Source organism: Apiospora marii (assembly GCF_038362585.1).
Source record: "Apiospora marii strain CBS 49790 chromosome Unknown utg000001l_segment0_segment0, whole genome shotgun sequence".
Lineage (NCBI taxonomy): Eukaryota > Fungi > Ascomycota > Sordariomycetes > Amphisphaeriales > Apiosporaceae > Apiospora > Apiospora marii.
The window spans coordinates 1,686,587-1,701,716 of NW_027117372.1; the positions used below are offsets into that span (position 1 = coordinate 1,686,587).

General features: G+C 52.0%; 3 protein-coding genes across 3 annotated transcripts; all 3 read right to left on the bottom strand.

The window, feature by feature from the left end:
• Nucleotides 1–3,067: 3,067 nt before the first annotated feature.
• PG985_000565 (uncharacterized protein) lies at nt 3,068–4,135 on the bottom strand (the record flags this gene model as incomplete). The annotated part of the gene is made up of 3 exons (XM_066820334.1): nt 3,068–3,468; nt 3,811–3,877; nt 3,938–4,135. The coding sequence occupies 3 exons, from the start codon at nt 4,133–4,135 to the stop codon at nt 3,068–3,070; spliced, it is 666 nt and encodes a 221-aa protein (XP_066691213.1).
• Nucleotides 4,136–5,137: 1,002 nt separating this feature from the next.
• On the bottom strand, nt 5,138–6,476 carry PG985_000566 (uncharacterized protein; the record flags this gene model as incomplete). The annotated part of the gene is made up of 4 exons (XM_066820335.1): nt 5,138–5,917; nt 6,062–6,235; nt 6,290–6,374; nt 6,445–6,476. The coding sequence occupies 4 exons, from the start codon at nt 6,474–6,476 to the stop codon at nt 5,138–5,140; spliced, it is 1,071 nt and encodes a 356-aa protein (XP_066691214.1).
• A 1,757-nt stretch (nt 6,477–8,233) lies between these two features.
• On the bottom strand, nt 8,234–9,664 carry PG985_000567 (uncharacterized protein; the record flags this gene model as incomplete). The annotated part of the gene is made up of 1 exon (XM_066820336.1): nt 8,234–9,664. The coding sequence occupies one exon, from the start codon at nt 9,662–9,664 to the stop codon at nt 8,234–8,236; it is 1,431 nt and encodes a 476-aa protein (XP_066691215.1).
• Between the last annotated feature and the right edge of the window lie 5,466 nt (nt 9,665–15,130).

Below are 15,130 nucleotides of genomic sequence, written 5' to 3' on the forward strand. Positions count from 1 at the left end.
GTCCACATGGCATGCGGGCAGCGGGCATATGCGGCAGGGTGTAGCGAGATCAACCAACAAATTTACAGTCCATTCTCCACCTCGAGCTGCCATTCATGAGGCTCCTCAAGCTGCGCTTGTACTACTTCCACCAGGTAGCGCTACTTCGGAGGCATGAATAGCCCTGGTAATGTACCTGAAGGCCTACCCTCGGCAGTGTATCTGTAGGGTGGAGATGGCTCTTAGCGATGCGACTTTGGGGTGGAACCGGCAATGAGCGTGCTAGTACACCATAGCATAGTCCGTCTACATGTAGCTAGCCAATGTCAATCGTCAGCACCGCAATAGTGTTGAATCGGACGCTGATTCGCCTGGATCCTTTTTTTCAGGTCAAGACGAGACTCGTTAGGATGTCCACAGGCCTGCAAGCCACTGACTAGTTGATAGGGTACGGTAGGCGGTTAGCATGGTCATCCACGTCTCTCTTGGTGCGATTGACTCTATCCTCCCGACGGCATTCGATTCGTATAGGTAGAGCCGGGCTTCACACTCGCAACGGCTTTCCCGGGCGGCATTTGGACCGGACTGGAGCAATCCGTCGAGTCATGTTTGCGCCTAGAGCTCATTTGGCTTGACAGGTCGCTCTCAGGCCGCGTGCCATCCGACGGGAAACATGGGACGAACGAGTTTAATTCGACCTTCCTTTCCGAAGGGCTTTTGCAGGTGACGTTTCAGTTGCGCACATCTTCGGCGATGCGACCCCACGGCTTCCTGAAAGGGAGATCTGTCGGTTAGCACGTGAGCTGATAAGGGACATGAAGCCACTGCAAATGAGCAGAAAAATGCGAGAGCAACACGCATTAGATGCACGGTCGATCATTTAGATGCAACCCGCAAAGCGTACAGGGAAACCATCCCGCCGATCTCTTGGCCTGGAGTGGGCCGGTACGTACTGAGACCCTCTACCGGTGCCAGGGCATTGGCACCATCCACCATCCATCCATCCCCCAATTCCCCCTGCCGGTCCCTAATTCCCCTTGCATGTGCTGGAGGGGTTTTCTTCACAATACCCTCTTCCAATCAATACGCCAAGCACTTTGCTTTCATGTACAAGTGGTTTCTCTAGGCGCTATGCTATGCACTTTCATTCCATAGTTCTCCAGTCATGGACTGTGAATACATGTAGCCTTCAATAGTCTATGGCCTGCTCGGTTTTTGTAGCCTACGGGCCATGTATTCTCAGCCCTCAAGGCCCCCAAATTGACCCAACGGGCTGGCTCAAGGAATGTCTATCGTCTACAGAGTACAACATACCTAATGTAGGTAGAGAACCCAACGAATGCTCGGGTTTTTTGCAGAGCCGCCAACCACTTAGCTGCAACCGATGAGAAGGCAAATGCAACGACATTCCTTTCCTCCATTACCTGCCGCAAGCAGCCTCATCACGAATGCAGACGGTTGGAGGATGTGCAGAAGGAATGGCTCGCCCCTATCTGCGTGCATATCCCCTGTCACCTTGCACGTCATGGGCCGAACTCGCCGAACCCCTGCCTCAAGGCCCTGTCGGTTCGTCGATTCGCGAGAGGAGAAAATTCCCATCCCCGCCTATGCCCCATCATTATCATCATTACCCACCATCGTCGCTAAAAGACGGCGATAGTCTCGAAATAAAATGCACACTTCCAAGATGCTCCCATAAAACACTTCCAATAGCGAATATTCCTTACCACCCTACGAAACTAGGAGCACCAGAGAAACTGCGATGATAAATTGCAGTCCTTCTGAATCTTTCGGAACTTTTCTCGTCTTTTTTGCAATATTATCCAGCTTGTTTTGCTGCGTTACCTTAAACGGTGCACCCACCCAGGAACAAAAGCGCACACAGACCACCTCACATCAACATGTCACGATTCCCATCTGAGAAGGGATCTGCAACGTCATCCTAAATCCCACGAGCTAGGTCCAGCAGCTTGGACCCTATTTCCGCACTGTTCCGCCTTCCAATCTTGATACGTGCAGCTCCCCAATTGTGCTTTTTAGTACTCCGTAGATTCGAACACACTGGCAGGAACTGGTCCGTCCAAAAGTTCGTCGCCCCAAGCCGGCAAAGAATAGAATGGAATGAACGCAAACTAGAGGTATGTGATCAGCTGCACCTTGCCGTCCCGCCGCTGGGCCGAAATTGATGCCAGTCTGCAGGTAGGCGCACAGATGAAGTTGGGGATGATGTCGGGCATCACGATTAGGCATTCCGCACGACCGACGATGACATAAACAAAAAGAAAAACAGGGGAGTATCGCCATTACCATCGGCAAATTTTCATATTTTACGGAGTAGGCAAATACTCAATCGAAGAGCTAATGTTGAGCGTGGTGCCGTGTTACCGCACGCATGCGTTGGTGGCCCTCGTTGTGACATGGCGTGTGACGGGTGCAACTGTGTATGAAATTGTGTGTTCGCCAACGCTCCAATACGACATCGTATTAGGTTCCTTCAATGCCGTCAAGACCCCAGAAAGGGAGGGAATATACCCCACCGTTTTGACGTGAGGGTGTCTGAGCGGCAGCCTACCCCACTGTGACCACATGTAATTACTGCCATCTTTAGCGATGAAACATTCATGACGGACCAAGCGAGGGAGGCATCGCGACTTCTTGGTATATCGTTCACCAGGAGTCTCCTGTTCTCTACATCGGCCACATGCAGCGCGCCGAGATAAGTTGTGTAGTGTAGTATACTGCACAGGTCTTGCATCGCCAAACAAACCCGAACGCCAGAACAGATGCGCCACTACGCGAGCAAGCAGGTATGTTTCATGTTTGGCCCTGCCACCTGCTGCGTTCTACATATGGGAAGATGGACAAGGTTCGTATCAATTGACCGTTGAAACCTGAAACGGTCCAACCAAGATCCAGCCCTAAACCTACGAATTCTATCGAATAAGATCGGCATTTGTCTGTATGTCTTGCTTTGGGCTTAGGACCCAACATAAGACCACTTTCGCCGCCTCGAGCGAGAACATTACTGTAGCGGTCAGAGTGCAAGGTTCCCAAGCAGCGCAGGGGGGCTCAACACATCGTGGGACCTTCAACCCTTGCCCAGCTCGCTAGCTTGCCGAACCGTGCTGACCCAACAGTATAGGGTCGCAGTGGATGTCACGGCAACATCCGAAGGGCGTTTTTCACTCGCGTGGCCATCCCTTTCCTCGTACTGGACGGCATCGTCTTCCGACGTCACTCCTTTTAGCAGGGGCAACTGCTTGCATTCTCCGCACGCCGGCGGCTGAATGAAGCGAACTGCTGTGATAGGGGTTGTTGGCGAGTATAACCCGGTTCCAGAGCACAAAACTTTTGGGAGCAAAGTGGCGTTGCACCCGTTTGGTCTGGTCCACGTTGGTCCATATCGAGCAGCCTCTCTATATTCTACGAGGTATCCCCTGACATGGCTTCTCATTGCTCCAGGAATCACAAACACCGAGATGGCAAGTCCTGCGCAATCTTCAGTAATTGTCGCTCGACTTGTACCAATAGCTGATACTACACCATGGCACACTGCAATGAACTCACACGGCCCAGGGCGCATATTCCAACTAACAATATAAACCTACGGCAATCCTGGACTTGTTTTCTCTGAATCTTGCCCTTCGATATAGCATAGCCCCTGCACTACTCGCACGCCTCTCACAAGGAGTACGGGGGTGACCACAGGGCAGGCAAGACGGTCCAGCATACCACATGTTGCTCATTTCTACCCCCTTCGTCAGACATGTTGGCAGGAGAAACCACAGTCCAGGTCGAGTGTGTCAGTATGCTGGTGCAGATAATGCTTACCACCATGCGAATGCGCGTCCCATTTGCCAACACTGCAACGGGCGTTTTTGGTACCGGGGCTGCCCGCCTCCCATCTGTCGTCGCCTTACTGAAATGCAACTTGTCAAGGGGGAAGAGAAAGACACACAGCCAGAGTCAGCAAATAGGAATTGAAGGGATAGGGGGGGGGGGGGTGCCAATGGACGCCGCACCAGCCGCCTTCGAGGGAAGCTCTCTCGACGAGTACTTCAGCGGTCTTGTTGGCGGGGGCGGCCAAGGCCTGGGTGGTGAGGCCTAGGGTGGTGAGGCCTAGGGTGGCGGTTGGGAAGACGGTGGTGAAGCGCATTCTGCTGTGGAGATGGATCGCGGGTTGATGATGTTGATGGCAATGAAGAAGAAGGAGAGTACAGGAGAGAGGGCATTACGGATAGCCTCTCTTTGAATATCACTCTGAGTGGTATTAAAGAGTATTTCATACATTAGTCAACCTAGCACTACAATAATCACATGTGCGGTTGGATCAGGCTGAACAGAGTTCACATATTGAAGTGACTCACTGACAATTCACTCAAACGGATTCATCGAATACCGTCAAAACTGAAAACCCCACGCAATCTGGGACAGCAGCGAAAAGAATATTCTCGGTCTCGCCTGGTGACTCAGACTCTTGTGTATAAAAACTATTATTCCCCGCCCTCTACTTGAAGATCCGCTCCCAACCCCATCCTCCGCAAACTTTGACTGAATATATCCATACCCCCTCCCCCCTGTTTAGTATGCAGATACAGCTCAGCAGTCTCTCTTATTGACCTACAGTGATCGCTTACAGCACCTTCTTCAGGGGGTAGATTCAAGCAGATAACCGAAGTAGTCGGGCTACGCCTACTTAGGACCTGATTCTATCTTAGAGAATCCTTCCATATAGTCAGTCTTGGCTTCATTCCTTCAGGTCAGTCCTCTACTCTGAGTTGTCTATCCAGCAAGAGTGAAAAAAAGAACGAGGGAGTTTTATGACTCGAGAGATTTGAAAACTCAAATATAATCCTAAGCGCTTTTTCGTCAAGTTGAGATAGGGGATTCCACTCCTATAGCAAACTCTCAACTTGGAAAAACGGCTGCCTATTGTTCGCCCTCCGTATTCGAAAACTTCAGGCAGCTCCCAAGGACAAAAACTCTAATTTCCCAAACCTATAAAAGGCAGCCTTCTCCCAGGTCTATATCTAGAAATTCCTTCTTGCTTTCTATTCCTCACTTTCTTAGAATCACTGTATTCTATCAACACCAATATTTCACCACCACGTCCTTTTTCCACCATCACCCTTCTCTATTCTGCGTCCCGAATAAGACGTTAAACTATGAGCCATCCCGAGCATGATGCGAAACTGCGAGCCATCCCGAGCACGATGCCAAACTGCGAGCCATCCTGAGCATGATGCGAAACTGCTTGATCCTGAGCATGATGCGAGAACTGCTCCATCCAGCACACGATGCGAGAACTGTGCCATCCAGCACATGATGCGAGAACTGTGCCGATCCTGAGCAAGACGCGAGAACTACTCCATCCTAGGCATGATGCGAAACTGCCTCGTCCCGGGATGACGTTAAACTCGCGCCTCCGACGGCGAGGGGGATTGGAGCCTGGAGGATGGCGGCAGACGAGGCAGAAACCTCCTCCCAGAGGCAGGGGCGCTGGAGCTCGTCCTCGCCAGAGATGGCTGCGGCGATGACGGGGGGCAAGTTGACATCGTGGGGGGACGCCTTCGCGATGCCCACTTGTTTCTACGTCGTCGCCGCGGCGCTCTGGCGAGGGCTGGAGCTCGCGCCTCTGCCCTGGGAGTCGAGGTTCTGCCCGCTGTCGCCATCCCCAGGCCCAATCCTCCTCGCCGTTGGAGGCGGGGTTGGGTAGCCTATTGGCGATCTTGCAGGACAGGGCCAGGGACAAGCTGCAGCCGTGGGGGGGACGCCCCCCACGGCTGCAGTGAGGTCTCAGCCCTGCCGCGAGACTCGCCATAGAGCTCCCAGCTGCCGTATGTTTAGGTAGTCGTCTTCTCATGCTCTCTTGTGATGTCTTGTCTTCTGATGGCCTTGTGTCATTGTAACAGCAATTGCCATCATCAGCCTCAGGCTCCTGGTGCACATTTTCATTGTTAGTTTACACCTTGCTTGAAGTTGTTGTTGTGTATGGTATGAGTGACATCCTATTCGTGATTCGCGGAACAGCGGTACATTTGCCACCTAGGTAGAGATACATTCAATTAGACTAATAACGTACATTCAAACCCCAGGTTGTTGTAAGGTCCCTTGTGCTATAATGTTCTTCGTGATGTAGTGTGGTGTTGTAGTGTATTGTCGTAGCTGTAGCGTATCGTGTCGTACCGTAGGCACTGTAGGCAAGGTCTCGTATTGTGCTGTAGCTGTTTTCTGCTGTCTCTGTGCTGTAGTGTTCCTCGTGATGTATTGTAATGTTGCAGTGTCCCTTGCGTTATAGTAGTCTTCTTACTCTAGTAACTTGTGATGCAGTGCATGGTGTTGTGGTGTCCCTCGTGCCGTAGCCATCATGGCCCCGGTGCCCTGTAGCGTCCCTTCTATTGTATTGTATGTGTTGATCCCGCGATTTCTTATGGTGGTTTGTCTCTGTACCCAGTCTCATCGTACCTCTCCAAACCGTGATCCCATTCCCAACCCATTCCTGCCATGCCTCGCGCCGTAGTAAGTTGGCCACCCACGTAGCGTTGCAATTATTGCCCAAGTATCTACATGCCTTGTTGTTTGTTTTAATATTGTTACCATTCCGTCGTATACTTTTTTTTTTGTCTTGCCTGCATCACTGGGTTCTATCTTCGTGACCAAGCTCCCCGCTCACACCCAACACTATTCTTAGTTGAGGCTATTCCCACGTCCAGTTTTAAGTTTCCCACCCACTGGTCATCCACACCCACAACACTGATTAAGAATCTTTATTCTGGCAGGCTGGGTCATTTCATGATGCATTCTTGTTGTTTTTGAAATTAGCCCTTACACTGTAATCATCCCCCTCTCCCTTCCAAAGCCCACGATTCAACACCAAATCGACCCAACGCAAACCACCAACACTTTACTATAGAGGAAGTTTAAAATGCACCTACTTTAGTATATTAAAATGCCTTTCTTTCTTTTAGTAACGGTTTTGCCTTTGGGATACAGAAAGAGATATCGATTCATTCATTATTTTTTTTTTTTTCGTTTCTCTCTACCCTACTGCGCAATTATTGATTCTTCTCCAAGGTAGCCTCTATTTTCCAACAGCGCCAAGGTTCCCACACTCGACATTTTATCCGCGGTACTGTACCAACTAAGAGAACTCATTCTCTGCAACATTGCTGGCGGCATCAAGAGCCATTAGCTGACTATAATTGGACTTATGCATAACAGACTGGTAAGTATAGCATCAATAGCAGCAAGTGCAGAAGAAGAGGTGACGTTGCAGTAGTTGAGGTTAAGCACAGTCCTCTCTATATTGTCGCTAGTAACCATCAAGAACTTGGCCTACATTCTATGACAAGGGTGCCGGGCCTTGGCGTTCGTATATGGGACGCCAAGAATTCGGGTGACCCTTTTGCCGCAGCTAACACGACAAGCGGGCATGGACTCAAGTGGTGCAAAGACTGACTCAGCAAGTGAGCCATACCAAAGACAAATCACGGCAGTAAGCCAGAGCGGCAATATGTTCAACGGATATACAACGTCATCTATTTATCATGTGGTCGTCTAGGCTACTACCTCATCGTCCCGAGAGGTGATTCTGGCATAGTGGCAAATGGGGCGATCAAGACCATCGATGTGGCTCAATGGAACGCCCCACTGCTCATCTCATACACAGGAAGACGCTTTCAAGAATGCAGACACCCAACCTGTCGTGTGCTTCCACCTTCCTGAACGTGGCCGGATGGGGGTATCCCATATCCAGCCACTCCGACCATCATACGCGTAAATCAATTCATCTCTCTTTGCTCCATCCGTCCATGCATGAAGGGAATATAACCGGAACGCCGGGGGCCGTTGTAGATCGAGAAAACCGCCGTCTCAATCACGCCCCATATGCCCAAACCCGCGATAGAAAAAGTAAAGATAAAAACTCAAATAGAGTTGAAATATGTATGATGCTGCGCCTCGGACCAGAGGGCTTTCCACTTTGCGCCATGGATTTTCCCAAGGTGTCCTCCAAATAAAAACCTAAGAACGCACGTGATATATGTCGAAGAAACAAAAGGAAAAAAATAGGTATAGGGTATGGGTTGAGGTGGTGATAGGAAGTCGGTAGGTCGGTGCGATAAGAGTACAATTGCGCCAATGCGCAGCTAAAAAGGCGGGTTGAAGTATGTGTGAGAAGGGTCAGTGGGCTTAACACTAGAGAGAATTATAAAAAAAGCCGTTGAAGGAGTTGGGAATAGAGATTTGGCATTGATTAAAAGTCTCTCTGGGTATTCCTGGGATCTTCGAATTGCGGATTCCGTCGCCCATTCTCGCCGCGGGCCGCGACCCATTCGGCGTTGCCGCTATGCCGACCGGGCTGCTCTGCTGGCAGCTTCTGGTCCTCGTTGGAGGCGGCCGAGGAGCTGCGGACCGCTGGCGGTGGCGGTGCTGCTGCTTGAGGAGAGTTGGGTACCATGTTGGTGACTGCTTGGGCGATGGAGGTGATGACATAGCCCCGGAGCTCGCGGTCTTCCCTTGAATCCTCCTTCTCGAGCTGGAATCGTTGGTCCTTGTTCATGTTGGCCCGTCGAATGTTCTTGATCTCTTGCATGATGTAGAGCATGACCTCCTCGGGGCATCGGTTCCGGGGCGCAGCGTGTTCGCTCTTGCGCACGTATCGCCGTGTCACATCGGTGGCTCCGTCAATGCTGAAGGCGACGCAGTATGACATTTGCTTGCCCCAGCCGTCAGTGTATAATCGTGGGTTGTCCCAGGCTTCTTCGCAGGCGTCAACGTGTATCCACCGCTGCTTGTGTTCGGAGTAGACCTCGGTCCAGACGTGGTCCTCAGCATTCCATACCCAGCGTACACGGCCGCCCACGGCGCGGCACAGCATGCTGAAGCAGTTGGCCCACTCGCCACATCGACCACGCCGCGTCTGGAGTAACCGCCATACGTCGCTATAACGAGGAAAGCGTTCGAAGGCTCTGCAAGGTCCGTTGGAGCACTCGTATAGTTCGACGCGGGTGGCACCACAGGCGCTCTCTTCAGGAGTTGGTTGCGTCATGCCGCGGGCAATTGTGGGCGACATGCACACAGGGCACGCCGGGTTGTTGACCCAAGTGAAGAAAGATCGCTTGAACCATCTGAGTAATGCGCGGACAACGCAGTCCTGATAGCCCCATTCTGCCTTGCGCCCGTCGCCCATGCTTTCGGCCTGGGCTTGGAAGACCTGGCACTCCTCTTCAGCCTCGCCGTAGATTCTATCTAAGGGGATCGTTTGCAACGCTTCGTCCAGGAGACCAGGGTTCTCGTATTTTGTCGGTGTCGCAGATAGAGAAATCATCAGGTTGCGAAGCTTTTGCGAGCTTCGATCATGCGGCGAAGGTGCCGTTGGGACCTTGGGAAGGTTTCGCAGGGATGAATAGGAGGGCGGAGTTCCAGAGCCTGGGGCCTGGGCGTGGCTATGAGACGTAGAAGGCCGCCCGTCATTAGGATCAAAGGGTGTCCTCAAATGAGAAGACGAAGCACTCTCCCGTAGATTTGGGGAGTCTGCGGCTAATCGGTCCATTCGTGCCTGCTCAACATCGTTGACTCGCCGCGTCCGCATGAGCTGTTCGAATTGAGATGTGAGACTTCGGGCCCATTCGTCGCCATAGTCACCCCGCTGGCCATTGCCGGGAGTATTACTTCGGTCTTCCATGTTGATGATGTGGAATATCGATACAATTAGTTCGATGTGTGATTGGGAGCCGTCGGGTTGACACTCGCTCCGGGATATCACGGGTAGTAATCGGTCGTCGTCGAAGATTGTTTTGAAAGATGTTGGTTTAGCTGGGAGGGGAGGCCTGTCAATCGACTTGTATTAAACCGGTTGAGTTGATCGTCTCAGGTCCGATTGCCACCACAGTTCCGCAACAATTACTGGAGCCGATTGAACCGAGCGGGTTAGGAGACAGGAACGACCCAAAAACCGAGGCAATGCCTGCGTAAACCAAATACGTGTCGACGAAAGAGGTTTTAATTAAGTCCAGGAGGCTGGAAATAGGCGGCAGCAAGCCAAATCGACTCTGCAGGCTATAATGGCCTGGCCCGTCGTTCTTGGTCGGGTTATCGTCGCATTCGTCCTGTTGTTCAAGCCGCAATCAATCTAGTTGTCGTGTTGATGATTAAGAGTGCGGTTGCAAAAGTCCGTGGGGGGTCCCGTTAATTACCAAATCGGATGGCAGTCGATAAACAATTTACAGACCGTGACGATTTGGGTTATGGGGAGAATTGGGCGCGTGTGGTGTGTTGTTGCGATGGTGATGTAGTAAAAGAGGAAGAAGGAGGAGAAGTGTGTCGGCCACCCGACGACGACAATACAGGGTCCCGATGGATGAATGGATGGGTAGGATGGGGATTGGGAAGAGAAGGGTGTGTGGTGTTGAAAACGGGGGTACGGCCTGGGTTTCAGGGAGGGAAATCGGATAGTAGTAGGAACAAAAGGGCCCCAAGGCAGAGAGAGTGGGATGGATGGGGTGGGTCTCCCTGGGCAATCTTCAATTCAAACCGTGAGCGAGAAGGTGCAGTAGCGACGAGGCGTCCATACGAAACTTCATAAGCGATACATAAACCGATGGGGGGGGGGAAGACCTAGAAGATGGGTCCCAGAGGTCAGAGAACCAGACACGACACGACACCCGACACACACGCACCGGCTTTGCTGAGGGCAACGGGAGGGAGAGAGAGGGCCAGTGAGGGCCTGAGAGGGGACATCTGGAGCGAGAACGTGCAAATGGCGAGGTTACGTACACCACCGCTTCGACAGCCTAGGTACCTGCCTAGTCTCTTCCGGGCCTGGTATGGGATTGGCTCTTCAGGCTCTGTGTGCAGGTAGTCGCAACCCATTACGTGCGAAAAAATAGGAGCAGAGGCCTAGAGAGACAAAACCCCATTGAGGTGACGCGCGTCTTGCTCATCTCTCTCACCTCGTGCAGCCAATCACATTACATGCTGACTCTGCTGGCTGCCTGAGGCACAACTTCCCGACGTATTCCCTTACAGGTGGTGCTAGCATTGCGCGCATCCATCCCGCCTTGGGCGTTGTCTCCTCCGCGTCCAGCTCACTGAGGTTTGCGCAATCTCACGCACCATCTCGCCAGAAGATCTTGCCATTTTGGTTTGGGAAACGCCTATCATTTCTGGACTTGCGGTGGCCAAACTAATTATCGCCATGAAATCTGCGGCGTCTGCCCGACGAAACCCCTCCAAAGCCAAGCGATTCAACTCTCGACTCCTCTTTGATTGTGTGTGTTTTGTTTCTAGGTATGGATACTGACTGGATGGTGCATGAGGTCTGTTGAGGTTGAATGAATGAATGCCCGCAATCATGTACAAACAAACATACGTACACATCACCAACGTATCCAGTCATCTTCCTCCTCCTCGGCATCATCATGCTGCGTATGTAGTCCTCTCTCCCAACCCGAGCAAATGCCTGGAATAGGTACCAGTCCACAAAGGCAACCAAACATGCTGCACATTCGTCAAATTACCAGAGGGTTCAAGGCTGCTTGCATGTATCTGACGCTCCGCCGCGTGGCTGTAAATGTAAACGGGGCAGCGCCAAGTGGAAGTAGCAGTAAAAGTAGGGATGGTGGCTGTGCCATGCCTATTTTCAGGGTGGGTTTGTGCAGGCCCGGGGTAGGCTTCAAAGGCCGGATTGCTGCAACTACAAAGCTTCTGGCTCCCTCGCCCTTGAACTGGCTGGCGACTTTCGACATGGCTTTTTGGAAGCTTGTGTAATTGCTTGCGACAGACAATCAGTTGGCGCTTCGAATCCTCATCGGTTTGTACAGAATACTGTATGGTAAAGGCATGCGCATGTCTCGGCTATCTGCTCGACCCATACTTTTGCCTACCTGACTGTCTACTAGTCACGCACGACACACACGACTTACGAATCTTCGGCCACGACAGTGTCGAGTCGACACAGTCACGGCTAGCGAATTCGATACAACGGATCCTAAATCCCCCCAAGGACCACATACCGAGGTTTTATTGACGATGTCTATCGCTTCTATCCACAAAACTTCCGAAATGAAAACACTCCAACTCGTACACAAGATGAGCGCAAGAGGGAGGAGAAGCATTGTCCCGTTCAACCACGGTGGTAATTGCGGACCCCAGCCGGCACCCGTCCCGGTTGAAACCTCAGTGCACCCAGAGCCTCACAGTTAAGCTTATTTTCAATGGAATCTGTCTGAATCGTGAGGTGAATGCTCCCCCCGCCCGGCTCTCAGCAATTCGTCGCTGCATGCACTGAGCAATGACTGTGATTTAGCCACCACGAAGCAGGGAAGACGCCTCTGGCAGCCGCTTGCAATTTCTAGCCGTCGTCGCTCTCTCCATGTCGCTACCCTGGTCCCGACCCCGACAGCCGCGCTCTCCCACAGATCCCTGGCTTTTATTCGCCGTATCTCGCCGTTAGCATGCGCGGCAACTGTCATCTCCACATTGTTTAGCGGTCCCGGTAACTACCTATTATGTGTTTGAAACTTGAAAATCCCGATGTGACGCGCATTTGCTCAAGGCTCTTCGTTCGTTCCAGGAGCCGAAAGCAATAACTCCTCCCATCCCCCAAAAAGAACAGCATGGCGGCCTTTCGGCATGCAACCATATCGTAGATGATCTCCGGCTTGGTCGTTTTGCATTTGTCATTTGCGGGCGTCATGAATTGCGAATCCCGTTGGTGACCCCAGACAAACCATGCGGCACCAAATCTCTGGGTCAGGTTCAGGGGGGTGTCTCTAATAATGGGCTGCATGTCCCTGTCCCAGACAGCTTGCGTGGCCTTCTGTCGGATTTACGAAAAGGCTTGCGTGTTTCCAGCCAATTATCGTCCGCTTTCCCCAACAATCTAGCGACTCAGATTGGCCCATCTGCCTAGGGCCTTGCCTATTCTGTCATGATCTGTAGAGTCCAGATCGTCGTCGCCAGACAACATTGCGCCCGCACAAATCACGCGAATAGCTTCTTCAATACTCCTATTGGAGGTCTTGGCAGTAGTGCTGGTCTCCTCGAGTCAAGCGGTGTACATCTCTTGATTGGTGCGGCTTCAACAGGTCCCCTTTTCATGATTGTCCATCTTGTAATTTTCGGATCTTGCCATCGAGGTTATATGTACCTCATTAATCGATATCCGACGAGGCAACACGCCGTGCAATGCTACCATGATGCATGAACACCTTGCTCACGTCAGCAGAGCCTCCAGATGAACCTCACAAGCCACAGCAGCATGCTACTAATACATTTGCAATGCTGATCGCCATGAGGCCCGACACTGAACGCCTACGTACGTGGACCCAGAGCGCGGCCCGGTGCTGTCATTGCCATACGGGCCTGCATCCTCTCGACCATACGTCGTTCGGTCCCTTTCTAGTCACGAAGATCGCCATTTTCTGCTATTATGTAGCAAGCGCAGATGCCTTGATATGCGCAACTCACCGCCATGTTCCGATATGGTTTCTTGGAAACGTGTGAGATGTGACTGCGCTTATCATCAAACTTTCGGGACGCGCGTCTCTTTTGATTTCTTGGATGGTGGGATTGAACCGAGCCTGCCCCTGCAGTCGCAATCGACTAGAGTCTACGTAGAGGGGTTCCTCGCCGATCAATTCGCGGCAACGACGAGAAAACTTTTTGATGTGACGAGCTCTGCTGCTCCCAACACGACCATGATGAGCTGTTCTTTGCAGAATTCTTCATCACTGCCACTTGTCCTCGGAGGGGGCCTTGGGTCTCTTGACGGGTCGCAGTAACTGCTGTCAATGGGCTTCAGTACTTGGCCTATCCAGACGAGGGGAGGTGTAGCCGATCTACAGACAACTAGACTTGACGTACAAAGTTAGCACTTGAGGTAGTACCGGCCTAGTCGTCCTCCAAGCTTTCGACGACCCACGCCACATCCCGGCCTGGAAGTTAGTCAGCACTGCCGTGTTCGAGATTCCGAGGCCACACCTCCATCCACGGCACATTGCCCATGTGCTGCCCCCGACGATTCCTGGGATGTGTGTATGTAGACGCCTCGCTCAACCGGCTAGTGGAGCAAAAGAAGCCACGGACATCACTTCGGAAGGTGCCGTCTGGGGGTGGCTAGCCTATATCTTGTCCGGCTATCGTCGCTCGGGCTGCCACTGGCACGTGTACCAAGCCAATCTACCACTTGACAGCCATCGAGTCCGATGGATGCAAGTTGTCCCGGGAAACGACTCTTCTTTTGATGCCTCAGGGATTGACTACGAGTAGTCGTTGTAGTCATGGACTTGGCTTGCAACAAGTCGGGAGGTGCGATCTGGTAATTTGGCAGTCTATCAAGCGAGTCATGTTGATCGCGCCATTGGACCCTGGTATGTACTCCCAATCGGAAACAAGCAGGGTACGTCATCCATTCAGGTGACATAAGCAGGGAATGGGGCCCCCTTCACCAAGGGTACTGCTCATCAGTCAGCATCAGCGGAGACGCCTATCTACTCTCGAACGACGACACTCGTAGATCAATCATCGATTCCCGTCGTGGTATTGGCTCAGCTGGGATGCCAGAAGAACGGAGCAAGTTCTCCCCGCAATGTCCTAATATATCTAGCATGATACAACCAAGGCGATGAAAATCTCCTAATGAATGCTTTCCTATTCAGATTTCCAATTGCTCAGCAGGGCGCGCAGCAGTTATCGCCTTGCGGTGTGTTCCCACTCACCATATTGCACTTGGCCACGCGTCACCAGGATCATGCTCACCCGGCTATTGTCTCTCCCTATCCTTGCCCCCCGTGGGGTCCCCGATGATCCATCGTGGGTATCTGCAACTGCATGCCTGCCCATCAAAGAAGCAAGACTCGTCATGATCGACTGGGTAGTCAGGGAACCATGTGGCAGGTAGGATGATGGACAAAAAAAAGACACAATGACGTCGCCAATCTGCGCTACTGTATCAAGCCGACGCGTAAGCATTCTTCAGTCTGGTCACTTTTTTGCAGTGCCTTCTGTAATGAGACAGATTTCGACAAGGTCAATCGAGCAGCGGTACCGTACTGATGCAAGTCTGAATATGGAGCAGACTGCATTCCCCGTTAGGCAATGAGCAGGCGCACTATTTTGAAGTCGCAAGCGTGGTCGTCAGTTCAGAGCC